A 14170-nucleotide genomic window follows, 5' to 3' on the forward strand; every position below is an offset into this window, starting at 1 on the left:
ACATCTTTATTTTTGACCAGGGTTTTTGGTGTTTGGAAATAACAAAGAGAAATAAAAAGAATATCCAGGCTACGGGGAGCCAGGAGGATGTGGAACCCCCAGGCAGTGTCTTCCCAACAGGGATCACCGGCACCACGGATCACTGGGGCTCTGCCCACCAGGGCTCCCTGGGGATCATCCAGCGCGGATCCTCCCATGGGGGATGGAGCTGGAGCAGCGCATGAAGCTCTTCCTGTACTGGGGCACTCACAGGGCTGCCCTTAGTGCTGCCTGCGTAGGTGTCTGGTCAGGGTAGAGCTCTGGGAGAAGCTCTTATCACACTGCCCACACTCGTAGGGCCTCATCCCCGTGTGGATTCTGCAATGCTCAATCAGCTTGCATCTCCTCCTGAAGCTCTTCTCACATTCCAAGCACTTGTGAGGCTTCTCCCCATCCTGGAGCTGCTCATGGAGCCCCAGCTTCGAGCTCCGGCTGCCTCCCCGGCCCAGGGTGGGTCTTTCCTCCCCAGGTCCCCGTGCTCTGCGTTTGCAGCCCCTCCTCGTGCGGGATCTCTGGGGCTTTTCCTCCCTGTTGCCTTCCTGCACTGTGGAGCCGCTCAGAACGGCCTCTTCCACCAGGTTCTGCTGTGGGGATTTGTCCTCCCTGCTCTCCATGCTCGGCTCCTGCTCTGGGGGAGGAAGGACAAAGACAGGATAGCATTTGCCTCCGTGCCACAGCCAAGGGCAAGGAGATCCCCCCAGCAGGATGGCGTCCCCAGCGGGGTTGTCCTGCAGCCGGGAGCCGTGCTGGGCTGGGAGATGGAGCAGGAGAGAGGGGGAAAGGGGCACTGACTTCCTTCTCACCTGCCTGGGGGGCTCCCAGGCCATCTTCCTCTTCCTCACAGCCTCCTCCTCCTCTTCCTCCTCCATCGGGGCAAGGTTTGGGAAGGGGAAAATCCTGGTGTGGGGGAGAACAAGGGCTGAGCGCGTTGTCTTTGATGGTGCTGCTGCCCGAGATCAGCTGGGGAATTCAGCGCCCCTTTCAGCCTCCCCCACCCCTCCAGGCTGCCGGTGGTGCCCGGGCTCCGGGATCGCCCCTTTGCGCTCTCCCCGCTCCGAGGCTCCCGGCTTCCTCCCCCGTCTCTCCTGGGGATCCCCAAAGCTGTCAGGAGGGGCTGCTCGGGCCAGCTGGGGGCCTCTGAGAAATGCCCGAAGCCTTGTGCTCTCTGCAGCCGGCCAGGGACAGCAGCAGGGCTGAACGGTTCCTGTGGCACAGCCAGCCCGAGCGGCGGAGCCCTCAGGGCCCCATGCGAGAGGCGGCCCTCGGGAATGGGACCGGGAATGGCGACAGGACCGGGAATGGGACAGGGAATATGGGAAGGGGAATATGGGACTGGGTAATGCAAACAAGACAGAGAATACAGAACAGGGACAGGGAATGACACTGAGAATGGGATCTGGAGAGGGCGGCCCTCGGGAATGGGACTGGGAATGGGATTGGAAATGTGGGACAGGACCCGGGAATGAGTCTGGAATTATGGGACAGGGACTGGGATAGGGACCAGGAATGCGGGACTGGGTCTGGGACTGGGAATGGGACAAGGAATAGGAACTTGGACCTGGAATGGGACCGTGGATCTGTACATGGGAACAGGAGAGGGAATATTGGGTGGGGATTAGGAAGATGCAACCAGGATCACAAACAGGAATACAGGAATAGGACTGGAAATGGGAATATGGGAACAGGACAGCAAGTACAGAAATGGAAATGCGGGACCTGCAGCAAGACCTGGAACACGAGAACGGGATTAAGGCAGGGAATATGGGACTGGGAATATGGGAACAGCAACCAGGCAGAGAGTATAGGATAGGGACAGGGAATGAGACTGGAAATTGGATCTGGACTGGATCAGGAGTGGGGTGACATGGGAATGGGTGATGGACAAGCGCGGTGACAGCAGGGACAGGGTAGACTCCAGAACCAAGCTCCAAATCCCTTTAAAGGTATTGGTGCCATGGGGATGTTTGGACCTTGCAGGGCTCCAACTGTGAGTCACAAATGCCCCTTGAAGGAATACTGGGGAGTCCCTGGAATGCGGGTTTTTTGGGGGAGCCCAGTGGCAGCTGCCAGGAGAAATGGGATAGGATGGGATGGGATGGGGCCTTGGAAGGGTGGGATGTGGATTGGGGTGTGGGATGAAGTCTGAGGGAGAGGGATAGATGGGAGGGGGCCTGGGACCTGGGATGAGGCAGCTGAAGGTTCGGGATAGTGAGGCTGGGGGACCCCACTCCTTATGGGCTTGCAGGGTATCCACCACCTCTGAGGAGTTTCAGGGTACTGCCTAATCCTGAGGGGAGTCGTACTGGCAGCAGGGGACACATGGCTCTGGCACCTCTGGGTCCCACCTGCATCCCTCCTTCCCAGTGTCCCCTGGAAGCGGAATTTGGGGAGAGGTGAGGGGTGCCCAGACTGGGCCCCCCCCGCGCTGTCCCGGCCCTGCCTGGACACTGCTGGTGCCACCCAGCCATGCTCCGCACTGGTCCGGACCGGTGCTCCCAGTGCCACGTGGGGCAGGGCTGCTTTGGGGAGCCCCCCAGGGCACCGCGCAGCTGCTTCGGGGCTGCTGGCACCACCCAGCGCTGGGCATGGGGGGACAACTGGGGCCATACTGGTGACACTGGTGGTGCTCGGAGCTCCCCTGGCCGAGGGGTAATGTGTGAGATAGGGGGAGGGTTTGGGACCCCAAATTGAGCGAAAAGTGGAATGGGACCCCCAAATTGACCAGGAAGGGCCTGGAACCCCCAAAACAAAGCATGGAGAAGGGGGTTGGGGATTGAGGGGATGGAACAGTGGAGGAAGAGTGGGGTATGGGACACCCAAATTGAGTTGGGAGGTGTCTGCGAATTGGGGGAACACAGAGAGGAGAGGGGAGGGGAAGGTGTAGCTGGGACAGAGGAAGAGTGGCTCCATGGGGGTTCAGCCCTGTCCCCTAGCGCTTGACCCCTGGAGTGATTCCCTGGGGCTCTAAGAAGAGGGGGAGATGGATCTCCACGGCGGGGGGGGGGGGGGTCCCTAAGCCCCCTGCCCATACCTGGGGGCTGATCAGGGGGCTCCCCCCACCCAGCAGCTGGTGCTGTGGCAGCCAATGGGCAGAGGGGGGTGGGAACAGGGGGGCTGTGGTGGGAGAGGAAGAGAAGTGGGAGGAAGAGGAGGGAGAGAGGAGGAGCAGGAGCTGGAGAACCACAAGTTCCACCACCCACCCTCTGTGTCTGCAGCACCCCCAGCCCTGGCAGCATTTACTCCCTGCACCTCAACCTGCAGGTGACTGGGGAGGGGGAGCTCACCCCAAATTTATCAGGGGTCACCAGGAGCTGTTTATTTTGGAGGGGTGTTTGGAGCTTGCAGATTCTGGAATTGAGCCCCAACTATCTTTGCTCATTCTTGGGAGGGATATTTTGGGCCAGAGGGGATATCTGGATTTTGCAGGTGAGGAGGAAGTCAGTGCCCCTTTCCCTCTCTCTCCTGCTCCATCTCCCAGCCCAGCACGGCCCCTGGCTGCAGGACAGCCCTGCTGCTGATGCCATCCTGCCAGGGACACACTGAGGGGATCTCCTTGCCCTTGGCTGTGGCACGGAGGCAAATCCCATTCTCTCCTTCTCCTTCCTCCCCCAGGGAAGGAGCTGAGGATGGAGACCAGGGAGAACAAATCCCCACAGCAGAACCTTGTGGAAGAGGCCGTTTTGAGTGTTTCCATGGCGCAGGAATCCAATGGGTAGGAAAAGCCCTGGAGATCCCGCATGAGGAGGGGCTGCAAACACAGCCCAGGGTGTTCCGAGGAAGAAAGACCCACCCTGGGCCGGGAAGGTAGTTGGAGATCCAGTCTGGTGGTTCATGAGCAGCATCAAAGCGGGGAGAAGCCCTGCAAATGTGGTGAATGTGGGAGGAGCTGCAGAGACAGCTCCGAACTGATCTGCCGCCAGAGGATCCACAATGGGGAGAGGCCCTAGGAGTGCTTGGAATGTGGGAAGAGCTTCAGCCAGAGGTCCAGCCTGACTGCCCACCAGAGGTTGCATACTGGGGAGAGGCCCTGTGAGTGTCCTGATTGTGGGAAGAGATTTCAGACCGGCTCCAATCTCCTTCTGCACCAGCGTACGCACACGGAGGAGAGGCCCTTCTGCTGCCCAAACTGCGGAAAGGGCTTCAACCTCAACTCCACCCTTGTTGGGCAGAGGTGCATCCACACCAGGGAGAGGCCCTACCAGTGTCCCCAGTGTAAGAAGAGGTTTCAGAGCAGCTCAGATCTCGTCAGGCACTGGCGCATCCATGCTGGGGACAGGCCCTATGAATGTCCCCAGTGTAGGAAGAGCTTCACACAGAGCTCGAACTTTACCAGACACTAACAAAGGCACCAGTAAGGGAAGCCCTGTGAGTGCCCCAAGTGCAGGAAGATCTACATCTGTGTCTCCGACTTCATCCTTGGTCAGAGGACCTACATTGGGCAGAGCCCTGGTGACCCACATTCCTTGTGATCCACACTGGGAAGGCACCTGTCCCTTTCCCTGCCCCTGCCAGTGATGTGAGGTGGGATCAAAGAACATGAGTGTCTGCCATGCCCCCATCATTATATTCGATCCCACCTCAAGTCATTGCTTGGAACAGGGAAAGGCACTCTCTCTCCTGAGGAGAAGGGTGTCTTTTCTATTCGGGAGAAAATACGTAGTCAGGAAGAGCTGCTTGGTGCTGTTGCAGTTTTCCCTGTAAATAAAGTCTTTGTCTTATCCTTCCTGTTATCAGTAGTGTTGCTGTTCCTGTTTGTTCCTTATCCCGTTGCTGTTCCCAGTAAATTGTTCTTATCCCAGCCTGGGGTCTTTGCCTTTTGTGTTTTCCAAGGGAGGTGGGAGGGCAGCGAGTGGCAGCACGGTTTTAGCAGGAACAGGAAATTGGGGAATGCCATTCCTGAACCCCGGCCTGTGGAAACAGAGCATCCCAGCTGGTCCCAGCCCTGGTGGCCATGGCAACAGCCTTGGGATCGAGTCCCTGTCTGGGGCTGTGGGAACCTCTTCCCTCTGGTGCCCGGGGACAGCACTGGAGGGAACGGCTGCAGCTGAGTCGGGGCAGGCTTAGGTTGGGTCACAGGAAAAGGTTTTTCCCCAGAGGCTGCTGGGGCCCTGCCCAGGCTCCCCAGGGAAGGGTCACAGCTCCAGGGCTCTCTGAGCTCCAGCAGCGTTTGGACACCGCTGCCAGGCCAGGCTGGGATTGTTGGGGTGTCCTGGGCAGGGCCAGCAGTTGGACTCGAGGATCCTGAGGGGTCCCTCCCAGCTCAGCCAATTCTGTGGATCTGGGATCCCGTGACCCTGGGGATGGGACTGCCCATGGTTGCCATGGCAACAGACACTGGCTGCAGGCCTGAGCTGGTGTCCATGGCAACCACCCCTGGCATGGGGTCTCCATGGAGCTGCCAGTGGACTGACCATAGCAACAGGGGGCTGGTGATGGTTGCCATGGAAACTGACCATAGCAACAGGGGCTGGTGATGGTTGCCATGGAAACTGACCATAGCAACAGAGTGCTGGTGATGGTTGCCATGGAAACTGACCATGGCAACAGGGGGCTGGTGATGGTTGCCATGGAAACTGACCATGGCAACAGGGGGCTGGTGATGGTTGCCATGGAAACTGACCATGGCAACAGGGGGCTGGCGATGGTTGCCATGGAAACTGACCATGGCAACAGGGGGCTGGTGATGGTTGCCATGGAAACTGACCATGGCAACAGGGGGCTGGTGATGGTTGCCATGGAAACTGATGATAGCAACAGGGGGCAGGTGATGGTTGCCATGGAAACTGACGATGGCAACAGGGGGCTGGTGATGGTTGCCATGGAAACTGACCATGGCAACAGGGGGCTGGTGATGGTTGCCTGCTAAGGAGCCGATTTGTCACAAGCACTCAGAGGGCTTCCATGGGGACATTCCAAGAGTCTCCAAGATGTTCAAGAGCTGGAATGTCACAGGCAGAGACAGGGGGTCCATGGGGACCTCCCTTGGGGGTTCAGGGGATGATAAAGAGCCGAGTGGTCAGAGGCAGTCACGGCCATTCCATGGTGACTTCCCAGGGGACTTTGGCCTGCTCAGGCATTGGTCTGTCACAGGCACTCACGGGGGCTCCACGGTGACATCCCAGGAGTCCCCAGGCTGCCAAAGAGCCGAGATGTCCCAGACACTCACAGGGGTTCCTGACATGGACAGAGCGGGAGCTTCAGGCAAAGTTTATTAGAGAAGCTCCTGTTGGGTCACAAGGTGCAGAAAGGACCCAAAACACCCCCCGTAGACCCCAAATCCCCTCCAGGACCTCCAAGCTTTCTAGACTTCTGTGAAAGGAGGCTGGGAGTGGCTGGATCCAGTCCCAGCCCCAGACTTTGTCAAGGGTTTATGTGTAAAGGATTAGAGAGGTGTAGTTGAACCTTTATGGAATTTGTCCCAGAGGATTACCAATGGAACACCAGATATATCTGTAGAAATATAGATACAAATGATTATGATTATGACTAGACAAAAAGACCTTATTCAGAAATATTTACTCCACTGTATAGGAGCTGTAACAACAATTATATGTAGCGGTCTAGGAAGCAATTTTGAAGCACTTGTATTAAAGCAAAACCAGTTGTTAAGCAGAGATTGATGTCGCTCCCCCAGACCAACGGCCATGGGCAAATCTCTGGCTCAGCCTCGAGCAGTGACCTTGAGGGGCGTCCCCACTCCAGGGAGGAATGTCCACGCCCCTCAAGAAGGGAAATGTCAGGAGATGCTGCCATTAAAATCTGGGATGGGGCTTTTCTAGTCTGAAGTGCTGCCCCATCAGTGAGATGTGGGAACCCAGGACATCCCTCTGGGTGCCCTGGATGGCCAGAGCCGCTGGCAGGGGGCTCTGAGACCCTGGCATGCAGCCAAAGACATGTGGGGTTTTGATCTTAGCCCGTGGAGCAAATTACCAACTCTGTATGAAGAATTACAAGCCACACACAGAAGTTTAGGTATTGTAGTAGAAGTAGTCACGAAGTGAAAGGAAGGATTTTTGAGTGCTGTACAGGGGGGTTTAAGCCTTGTACGCAGGGGTCCAAGTTTTGTACATGGGGGTCAGGGGTTCTAAGATGGAGGGATTTGGGTGTGCCCTGTCCTCTTTCTTTCTCCTTCCTAGCCTCCATGTCTTTGGTGATGTTGGCACTCACAGATTGGTTTAGAGTAGAAAGTCACCATTCAATATAGATAGTAGGCATTGGGGAAAAAGTATAAACATGTAACACGGAATGTGTGATATAAAAGATGGCAGCAGCCCCTGGGAGGGCAGTGTGCCTTTGTCTGACCGGCTGAACGGGCCACAGCAGCTCAGGAGAAGAATCTTTTAGATAACCAACAATAAACAACCTTGAGACCGGACAACAGAAGACTACTGAGTCTTTCTTCGAAGGCACAGGTTGGAGGAGAGACTTTTCCATCTTTTGGGGTCACCCCAATCCGGGGCACGAGACCCCCACAGTCAGATGTGCCCAGGCTGTGCCAGCTCAGCAGCTCTGCAGAAGCTCTCAGTGGTGTCACTTGGTTGTTCCTTTCTCTGGGGATTTTTCCAGCTTTGCCAAAGCTTCAGCTCCCTCTCAGGATGTGGAACTTTGGGATGGAGGAGTCAGGCTGGTTTCAGCATTATCCACCCCAAAAACAGCGTGACTCCCCTCCCTTCATTTCCCACTGGGGGCTTTGCAAACAGAGCCTTGCTGGAGTTGTTGGAGCCCATTGCAGACAGCGCCTCCTGCTCCAGCAGGATCTGCCTTTCCTGTGCCATGAGCAGGGCAGGTCCCGCTGCAGGAAAAGCCCCAGGCCAGCCCCAGCACAGGGAAGGCCTCGGGCACGAGGGCAGAGTGCCGTGCTGGGAGCTGTGCCAGGGAGAGCCTGAGGCACCAAAGGCACCTTGGCAGCAGCAGCTGCTTGCAGGGCATGGCCAGAAGCCTCCCTTGGCAGCCCGGCCTGCTGGCCACCACTGCAGAGCTGCGGCTTCGGAGCTCATTTCTGGCTGGGCTCTGAAAAGCCCCGTGTGCTCCAGGAGCCTGCCTGGGAAGCCATTGGCCCCAGCACCATGGGTACAAGATATTAATGACAAAACTCTTCATCCCAGCATGGACAGGACAGGGACAGAAGAAAGAGGAGAGCCAGGCCCAGGGCACAGGGCTGCCATGGTGATGGCTGTGAGGTCACTGCCCCTGCAGCAGCCTGGCTGCCCTCAGCAGACATTGTGGCCAGAAGCACTGTGAGGGCACCCAGCACATCAGAGAACCCACACAACAGGAATTCCTTCCTTGGGGAGGGAGTTTCACTGTGACAGGTTGCACAAAGCTCCTGAACTCGGGTAATTGCTGGGATGAGGCATTCACTTCTTTGGAAAAAACAGTTGCAGTTTTGTGCCACTCTCATTGTAAAATGTTTCCTTCTTCCAACAAATGTAAATCCACCCTCATTCAGTTTAAAGATATTGACCCTTGTTCTGTCACTGCAAGATTTGGGAGAAAATAACACTCAATTTTTCTTGCACTTTGACCACTATGTTTCTTTTTTCACGGACCTTGCAGAGGCCCCAAAATCTCCCAAGATTTTGTTTAGGGTTTGGAGGCCTTGTCAGATAGCCAGCAGGAGGAGGCTGAGGGCACTGGGCTCAGTTGTGTAGAGACTGAGGACAGAACAGCAATGGCCTGAGAGGGATTGAAGGGAGGTTCCACAGGTGCTGGAGCTTTTTTTTTCATTGATTAAACAGCCTGAAAAAGAATTAATGACACCAAGGACAGCTGGGGAGGTCCAGACCTGACACAAGGAGAAAGGAATTTCCCTGCCAGGGCAGGGCTGTGGTGCAGCACGTGCCCCAGAAGGAGCCTGGAGCAGCCCAAGGCTTTGTGTGGGCAGGCAGAGGCAGGCAGGAGGCAGAGCTGTCAGCAAAGGAAGGGGCCAGCCAGGTGGGGCAGCCGGGGCATGATGACAGCCTGCAGGGACAGAGGCACAGGGCAGGGACACCGTGGGACAGCCTGGGCTGCACAGGGCACAGGGATGGGCAGCAGCTGCAAGGCCCTGACAGAGCCAACTCCTGCAGCACTTGGGCCATGGCTGCTGGCCCTGGGCCTGAGGCCAGCAGGGGACAAGTGACCCTTGCAGCCCTGGGGCCTCATTGCCTCCTTGTCCCTGCTCAGCAGCCTGGCAGGGGCCGCCCCATGCTCCTGCCCTTGGCATTGCACATCCCCACATGCCAGTGCCCATCCCGGGAAGAGCCCTGAGCAAGGAGGGAGGGACAGCATCTGCCTGGCCAGGGGCTGGGGCTCAGGCCTTGGCCCTTTGCATTCCTGAAACACATCCAGCTTTGCTCAGCACCAGGGACACATTTCCCTTGCTTGTCCCCAGCTGTCATCACTGCCTCCAGTGTTCTGCTCTAACTGGAACCTGGGGACACTTTCTCAGTCCGGTCCCTCACAGGGATCTATTTAAAGTCTGAGAAACTTCAGTGTTTCGACCTCACTTTGAGTTCTTGAGAAGTTTTTTGAGCACATTCTGAAGGACTGAATGTGATGCAAACAGCACCAAAGCCCGAGAGGGTCATCAAAGTCTTTGTGCTGTGTCTGTGCTGCTGGGCTGGGCCGGGCTCCTGGCAAGGGCAGCGCTGCAGAGAGACAGCTCTGGCCAGGAGCAGCTCCTGTGCACAGCCCAGCAGGGCTGGGGCACAGCCAGGGCAGCTCAGGGACACGAGCAGGGCACAGACAGAGCTCACAGGGGCTCAGCACTGGCAGGGGCTGTGGCATGTCCCAGAGGGGGCTGTGGCTGTGTCACAGTGGCACCTCTGTGCCTGTGTCATAGAGACCCAGAGCAGAGCAGCTGTGATGTCAGAAAGGGGCTGTGTGACAGCACAGAGTGGGTGGGTGAGGTCACAGATTGGGCTATGACATCACAGAGTTTGCTGCGTGAGGTTACCGAGCAGCTACAGCATCAATGAGGGGACTGTGTGACATCACAGAGCAGGCTGTGACATCATTGAGTGGGCTGTGACAGCACTGGTTGGTTGTGTGACATCATAGAGCAGGCTGTCACACACAGTGTGTTGTGACATCACAGAGTAGGGGGTGAGGTCACAGAGCAGACTGCCATCACAGAGGTGGCTCTGTGATATCAGTCAGCAGGCTGTGACATCACAGAGCAGCTGTATGATGTCACAGAGAAAGTTGTGGCATCAAAGAGTGTGTTCTGCCATCACAGGGTGGCTGTGTGACATCACAGAGGGGCTGCAGCGTCACAGAATGGTGTTGTCACATCCTGGAGCTGGGCATCCTATCCTGTGACATCACAGAATAGCCATGTGACAACCCAGTGCAGATTGTGTGATGTCACAGCACCAACTGTAACATCATAGAGTGTGCTGTGACATCACAGGGCAGCTGTGCGTCATCACAGGTGACTGTGTGACATCACAGGGGCTGTGTGACATCACAGGGGCTGTGTGAGGTCACTGGGGAGGTCACTCTGCCCTGGTCCCCCCCTCACAGCTCCCCCAGAGCAGTCCAATGCTGCTCGTGCACAGCAGGGTCCCCTGTCCCCCCGGGTCCCCCCGCAGCCTCCCCCAGAGGATGTTCCATGAGATCGACCCCAGAGTCTGACACGGGGACGGGGGGCCAGGGCCATGGGGGGTGGGACAGGGGGACAGGGACCCTCCCGCAGTGTCCCAGTGTCCCTCAGGGCCAGAGCTTGGGCCAGGGCTCCTTCACCCTGTTACGAATGAGGGGTTGAGAGCATTAAAAAAATCCCCAGCAAGGGATCAGCAAAAACCAGATTTAATATTAAGCGACGGCACCACAAAGTTCCTTGGCAAGAGTCACTCTGCTCCTGACTGGACACTTCAGGCACATCAAGGAAACAAAGCACAGACAGTCCAGTTCTGAACAGGACAAACCAGTCCCAGCAGTGAGCGGGGGCCATTGTTTCAGGACTGGTTCCCATGGGAAACCAGTCTTGGTCCAGCGAACACACCTCAGGGAACACATGGCAGGCAGACATCCCGCTCCAGTCAGCAAAGCGCCCCTGTGTTAGAATTTTAGGGTCTCAGTCTCAGTCCTTGGGATGAGGCTTAAATCTCCGTCCTTGACGGCAGTCGTGAGGCAGACGGGGGATCTTCCGTGGGGGATCATCAAAGCTAAATTGAATGGCATCTGCCCTAGAGGTGGGAAATTCATGGGCTATTGTGATGAGCGGGGATGCCAGTCCCTGCTCAAAGCAGTGTACTGTGGAGGCACGACAAGCACACCTGCAAACAATCCCTTGGCAAGCATCCACCTCAACCAGGCCAGAACTGCGGTCAAGATCTTCAGGGTCTTGGTCTCTGTCCTTGTGATGATCGTGAGGCAAATGAGGGAAACTTTGGACCATTTCCTACAAGCTCACAGCCAAGACTCTTCCAACCACTCCCTGCCATATAAATAGCCCCAAAGACCACGAAAACCCTTTCCTTCTCCTCCAAGACCCACCCAAATTCTCCCCAAGCCACGCAGCCCAGCCAGGACCTCAAACCTCCCTCACAGAGCTCACCAAGCCCCCTCCAAGCACCACAAATGCCCTCAAGAGTGTCAGAAGCCCCTCCCAGTCCCCCCAGGAACCCCTAAACCCCCCCCCCCCCACCCCAACCCCCCATGGCACTGACCAGGAGAGGTTGGTGGACAGGAACATCCACAACCATGAGCAATTCAGGCACTTCAGCAGCAATTTGGGCACTTCGGGAGGAACAGCCCAAATGGGGAGACCCAGGCCAGGGACTGGGATAGACAACCGGAATTCCTGGAGAACAGATGGGCTCAGGTGGACACATTCTGCTGGCACACCTATGAGATTGTGGCCACATCCTCCCGGTCTGGAGAGCCCCAGAACACCCAAATCCTTCTGAATATTCCATTCAACCAATCCCAAATTCACCCTCAAATCCAGGTAAATAGTGCAGCTTCAGATCTCTTATTTATTTTTATTTTTGCCCCAATTTTTGGTTGATTTGATGGAATGAAGATGGAAATTATTTAGGTTGGAAAAGATCTCCAAGATCATCCAGGGCTACTTGATGCCTCCAGAAGAAACAATTGGAAAGAGCATGTGAGGTTTTCTGGGGTGTAAAGCCAACAAATCAGTTCTACCCAATGAATTTCCAGTTTCTGATGGATGTTCCTTCTCCTGTGTTCAACCAGGTGCCTATGGGATCCAGGAGGACATGAAGACCATCAGCCAGCTGTCTTCTCAGCATGGATCACTGGGAATGTGGGTCACCAGGGCTCTTCCCCACGTGGGTCCTCTGATGGGGGATGAAGCTGGAGCAGCAAACAAAGCTCTTCCCGCGGTCAGGGCACTCGCAGAGAGCTTCCCTTACCAGTGGCTCCATTAGTGTTTAGTCAAGTGAGAGCTCCTGGAGAAGCTCCTCCCACACTCAGGACACTTGTGGGGCTTCTCCCCAGTGTGGATGTGCCAGTGGGGTGGGAGTTTTGCTTGAAGCCCATCCTGCAATTGGGGGCAGTAGAAGGGCCTCTTCTCTGTGTGAATCTGCTGATGCTTGAGGAGATGGGAGCTGAAATGAAGCCTCTTCCCACACTTGGGACATTTGTAGGGCTTCTCCCTGGTGTGGATCCACTGGTGGACAATCAGGTTGGAGCTGTGGTTGGAGCTCTTCCCACATTTTAAGCACTCATGGAGCCATTCCCCAGTGTGAATGTGATGGTGGCAGATCAAGTCGGAGCTGTCTCTTCCCACATTCCCCGCACTTGTAGGGCTTATCCCCAGTGTAAAGCTGCTCATGAGCCACCAAGTTTGAGCTCTGGCTAAAGCTCTGGCTGCCTTCCCAGGAAAGGGAGGGTCTCCCCTCCTCAGAGCACCACGGGCTGCGTTTGCAGCCCCTCCTCATGCAGGATCTCTAGGGCTTTTCCTCCCCGTTGTATTCCTGCTCTGTGGAGCCGCTCAAAATGGCCTCTGCCATGAGATTCTGCTGCGGGGATTTGTCCTCCCTGGTCTCTGTCTTCAGCTCCTTGTCTGGGGGAGGAAGGAGAAGGAGAGGATGGGATTTGCCTCTGTGCCACAGGGAAGGAGAAGGAGATCCCCGCATTGAGAGGGGGAAAGGGGCAGTGACTTCCTCCTCACTTGCCTGGGTGTCCTGGGACATCTTCCTTGCGGTTTCCTCCTCCATTTGGCTGAGGCCTGGGAATAGCAAATCCAGATTTGCAGGAAAACAAGGGCTGAGCATGTTGGGTTTGACAGTCCTGCTGTCCAAGTGTGGGTGGAGAAGTCAGCACCCCTTTCAGCCTCAGGGGGATCTGTGGAGGCTGACAATCTGGCCAAGGAAAACCCTACTGCACTCCCCTGGAGGACCAACCCCTAAGCCACAACCCTTGTGGTTGTGGCGAGCAAAAAGATCACTCCCAGCATCCTTTGTTGTTTTATGTTGATTTTTTGCACCCCATTGGTTCTTCCCTTTTGCTCCGCCCCATGCCCTTACCCCATTCGCTCCCGTGTACTGTCCCACCCCCCGCCTTTCCCATATAAACCCTGCTTTCCCCTGACTCTCTGGACCCCTTGTCCCTGGCACACTTTACAGATTGTCCTCACTTATAATAAAGGCTTGATCTCCATGGAACACCATGCAAAGCTCTCATCCCTTTCTTCATGTCCCCTGAAGCCCCAAAGAGCTGAAGATCACTCGCTGGGCTGAGCAAAGGATGTTGAGGCACCCTTAACACTGCTCCATCTGCTGCGGCAGGGATGGGTGCCTGCTCATCTCCAGTCTCCCCCGCCCCTCCAGACTGCCGGGGCTCCCTGGCTCCAGTGAGGCAAGGGAGTTGGGAGTTAAAGAGTGAGTGATTAGGGGTAGCTGACTGGACAATGTGTATTGTTTAACATTTACTGTGCTGGCGAAAGCAGGATGAGAGAATGCAAGGCTATTGTAATGAGGAAGAATGTTTGGAGCCCTAAACCGGCCAAAACCAGTCTTGTGGTTTGAACTGCAACCAAGAGACCAGGGAGCATGAGCAAGAAAGCAAAACGAAAAGTTCACCTCTGAAGAAGACTTAGAAAGGCTCATTTACTTCCTCCACCATACGTATAACCACCATACGACAACCAGAGAGGGGTGCACAAGCACAGAAGGAC

The 14170-nt window shown here is 56.1% G+C and overlaps 1 protein-coding gene and 1 pseudogene across 1 annotated transcript; one reads left to right on the forward strand and one right to left on the reverse strand.

Annotated features, from left to right (window-relative positions):
* Positions 1–260: 260 nt before the first annotated feature.
* LOC119696479 lies at positions 261–13054 on the reverse strand (annotated as a pseudogene).
* LOC119696511 (gastrula zinc finger protein XlCGF49.1-like) lies at positions 2218–4813 on the forward strand. Its single transcript, XM_038126264.1, is given in 2 exon segments — positions 2218–2432; positions 3652–4813. A coding segment is annotated over 1 exon segment (603 nt). The 5' UTR covers positions 2218–2432; positions 3652–3776; the 3' UTR covers positions 4380–4813.
* Positions 13055–14170: the final 1116 nt, after the last annotated feature.

The sequence above is a fragment of the Motacilla alba genome, unplaced genomic scaffold (genome assembly GCF_015832195.1).
Source record: "Motacilla alba alba isolate MOTALB_02 unplaced genomic scaffold, Motacilla_alba_V1.0_pri HiC_scaffold_31, whole genome shotgun sequence".
In the NCBI taxonomy this organism is placed as follows: domain Eukaryota; kingdom Metazoa; phylum Chordata; class Aves; order Passeriformes; family Motacillidae; genus Motacilla; species Motacilla alba.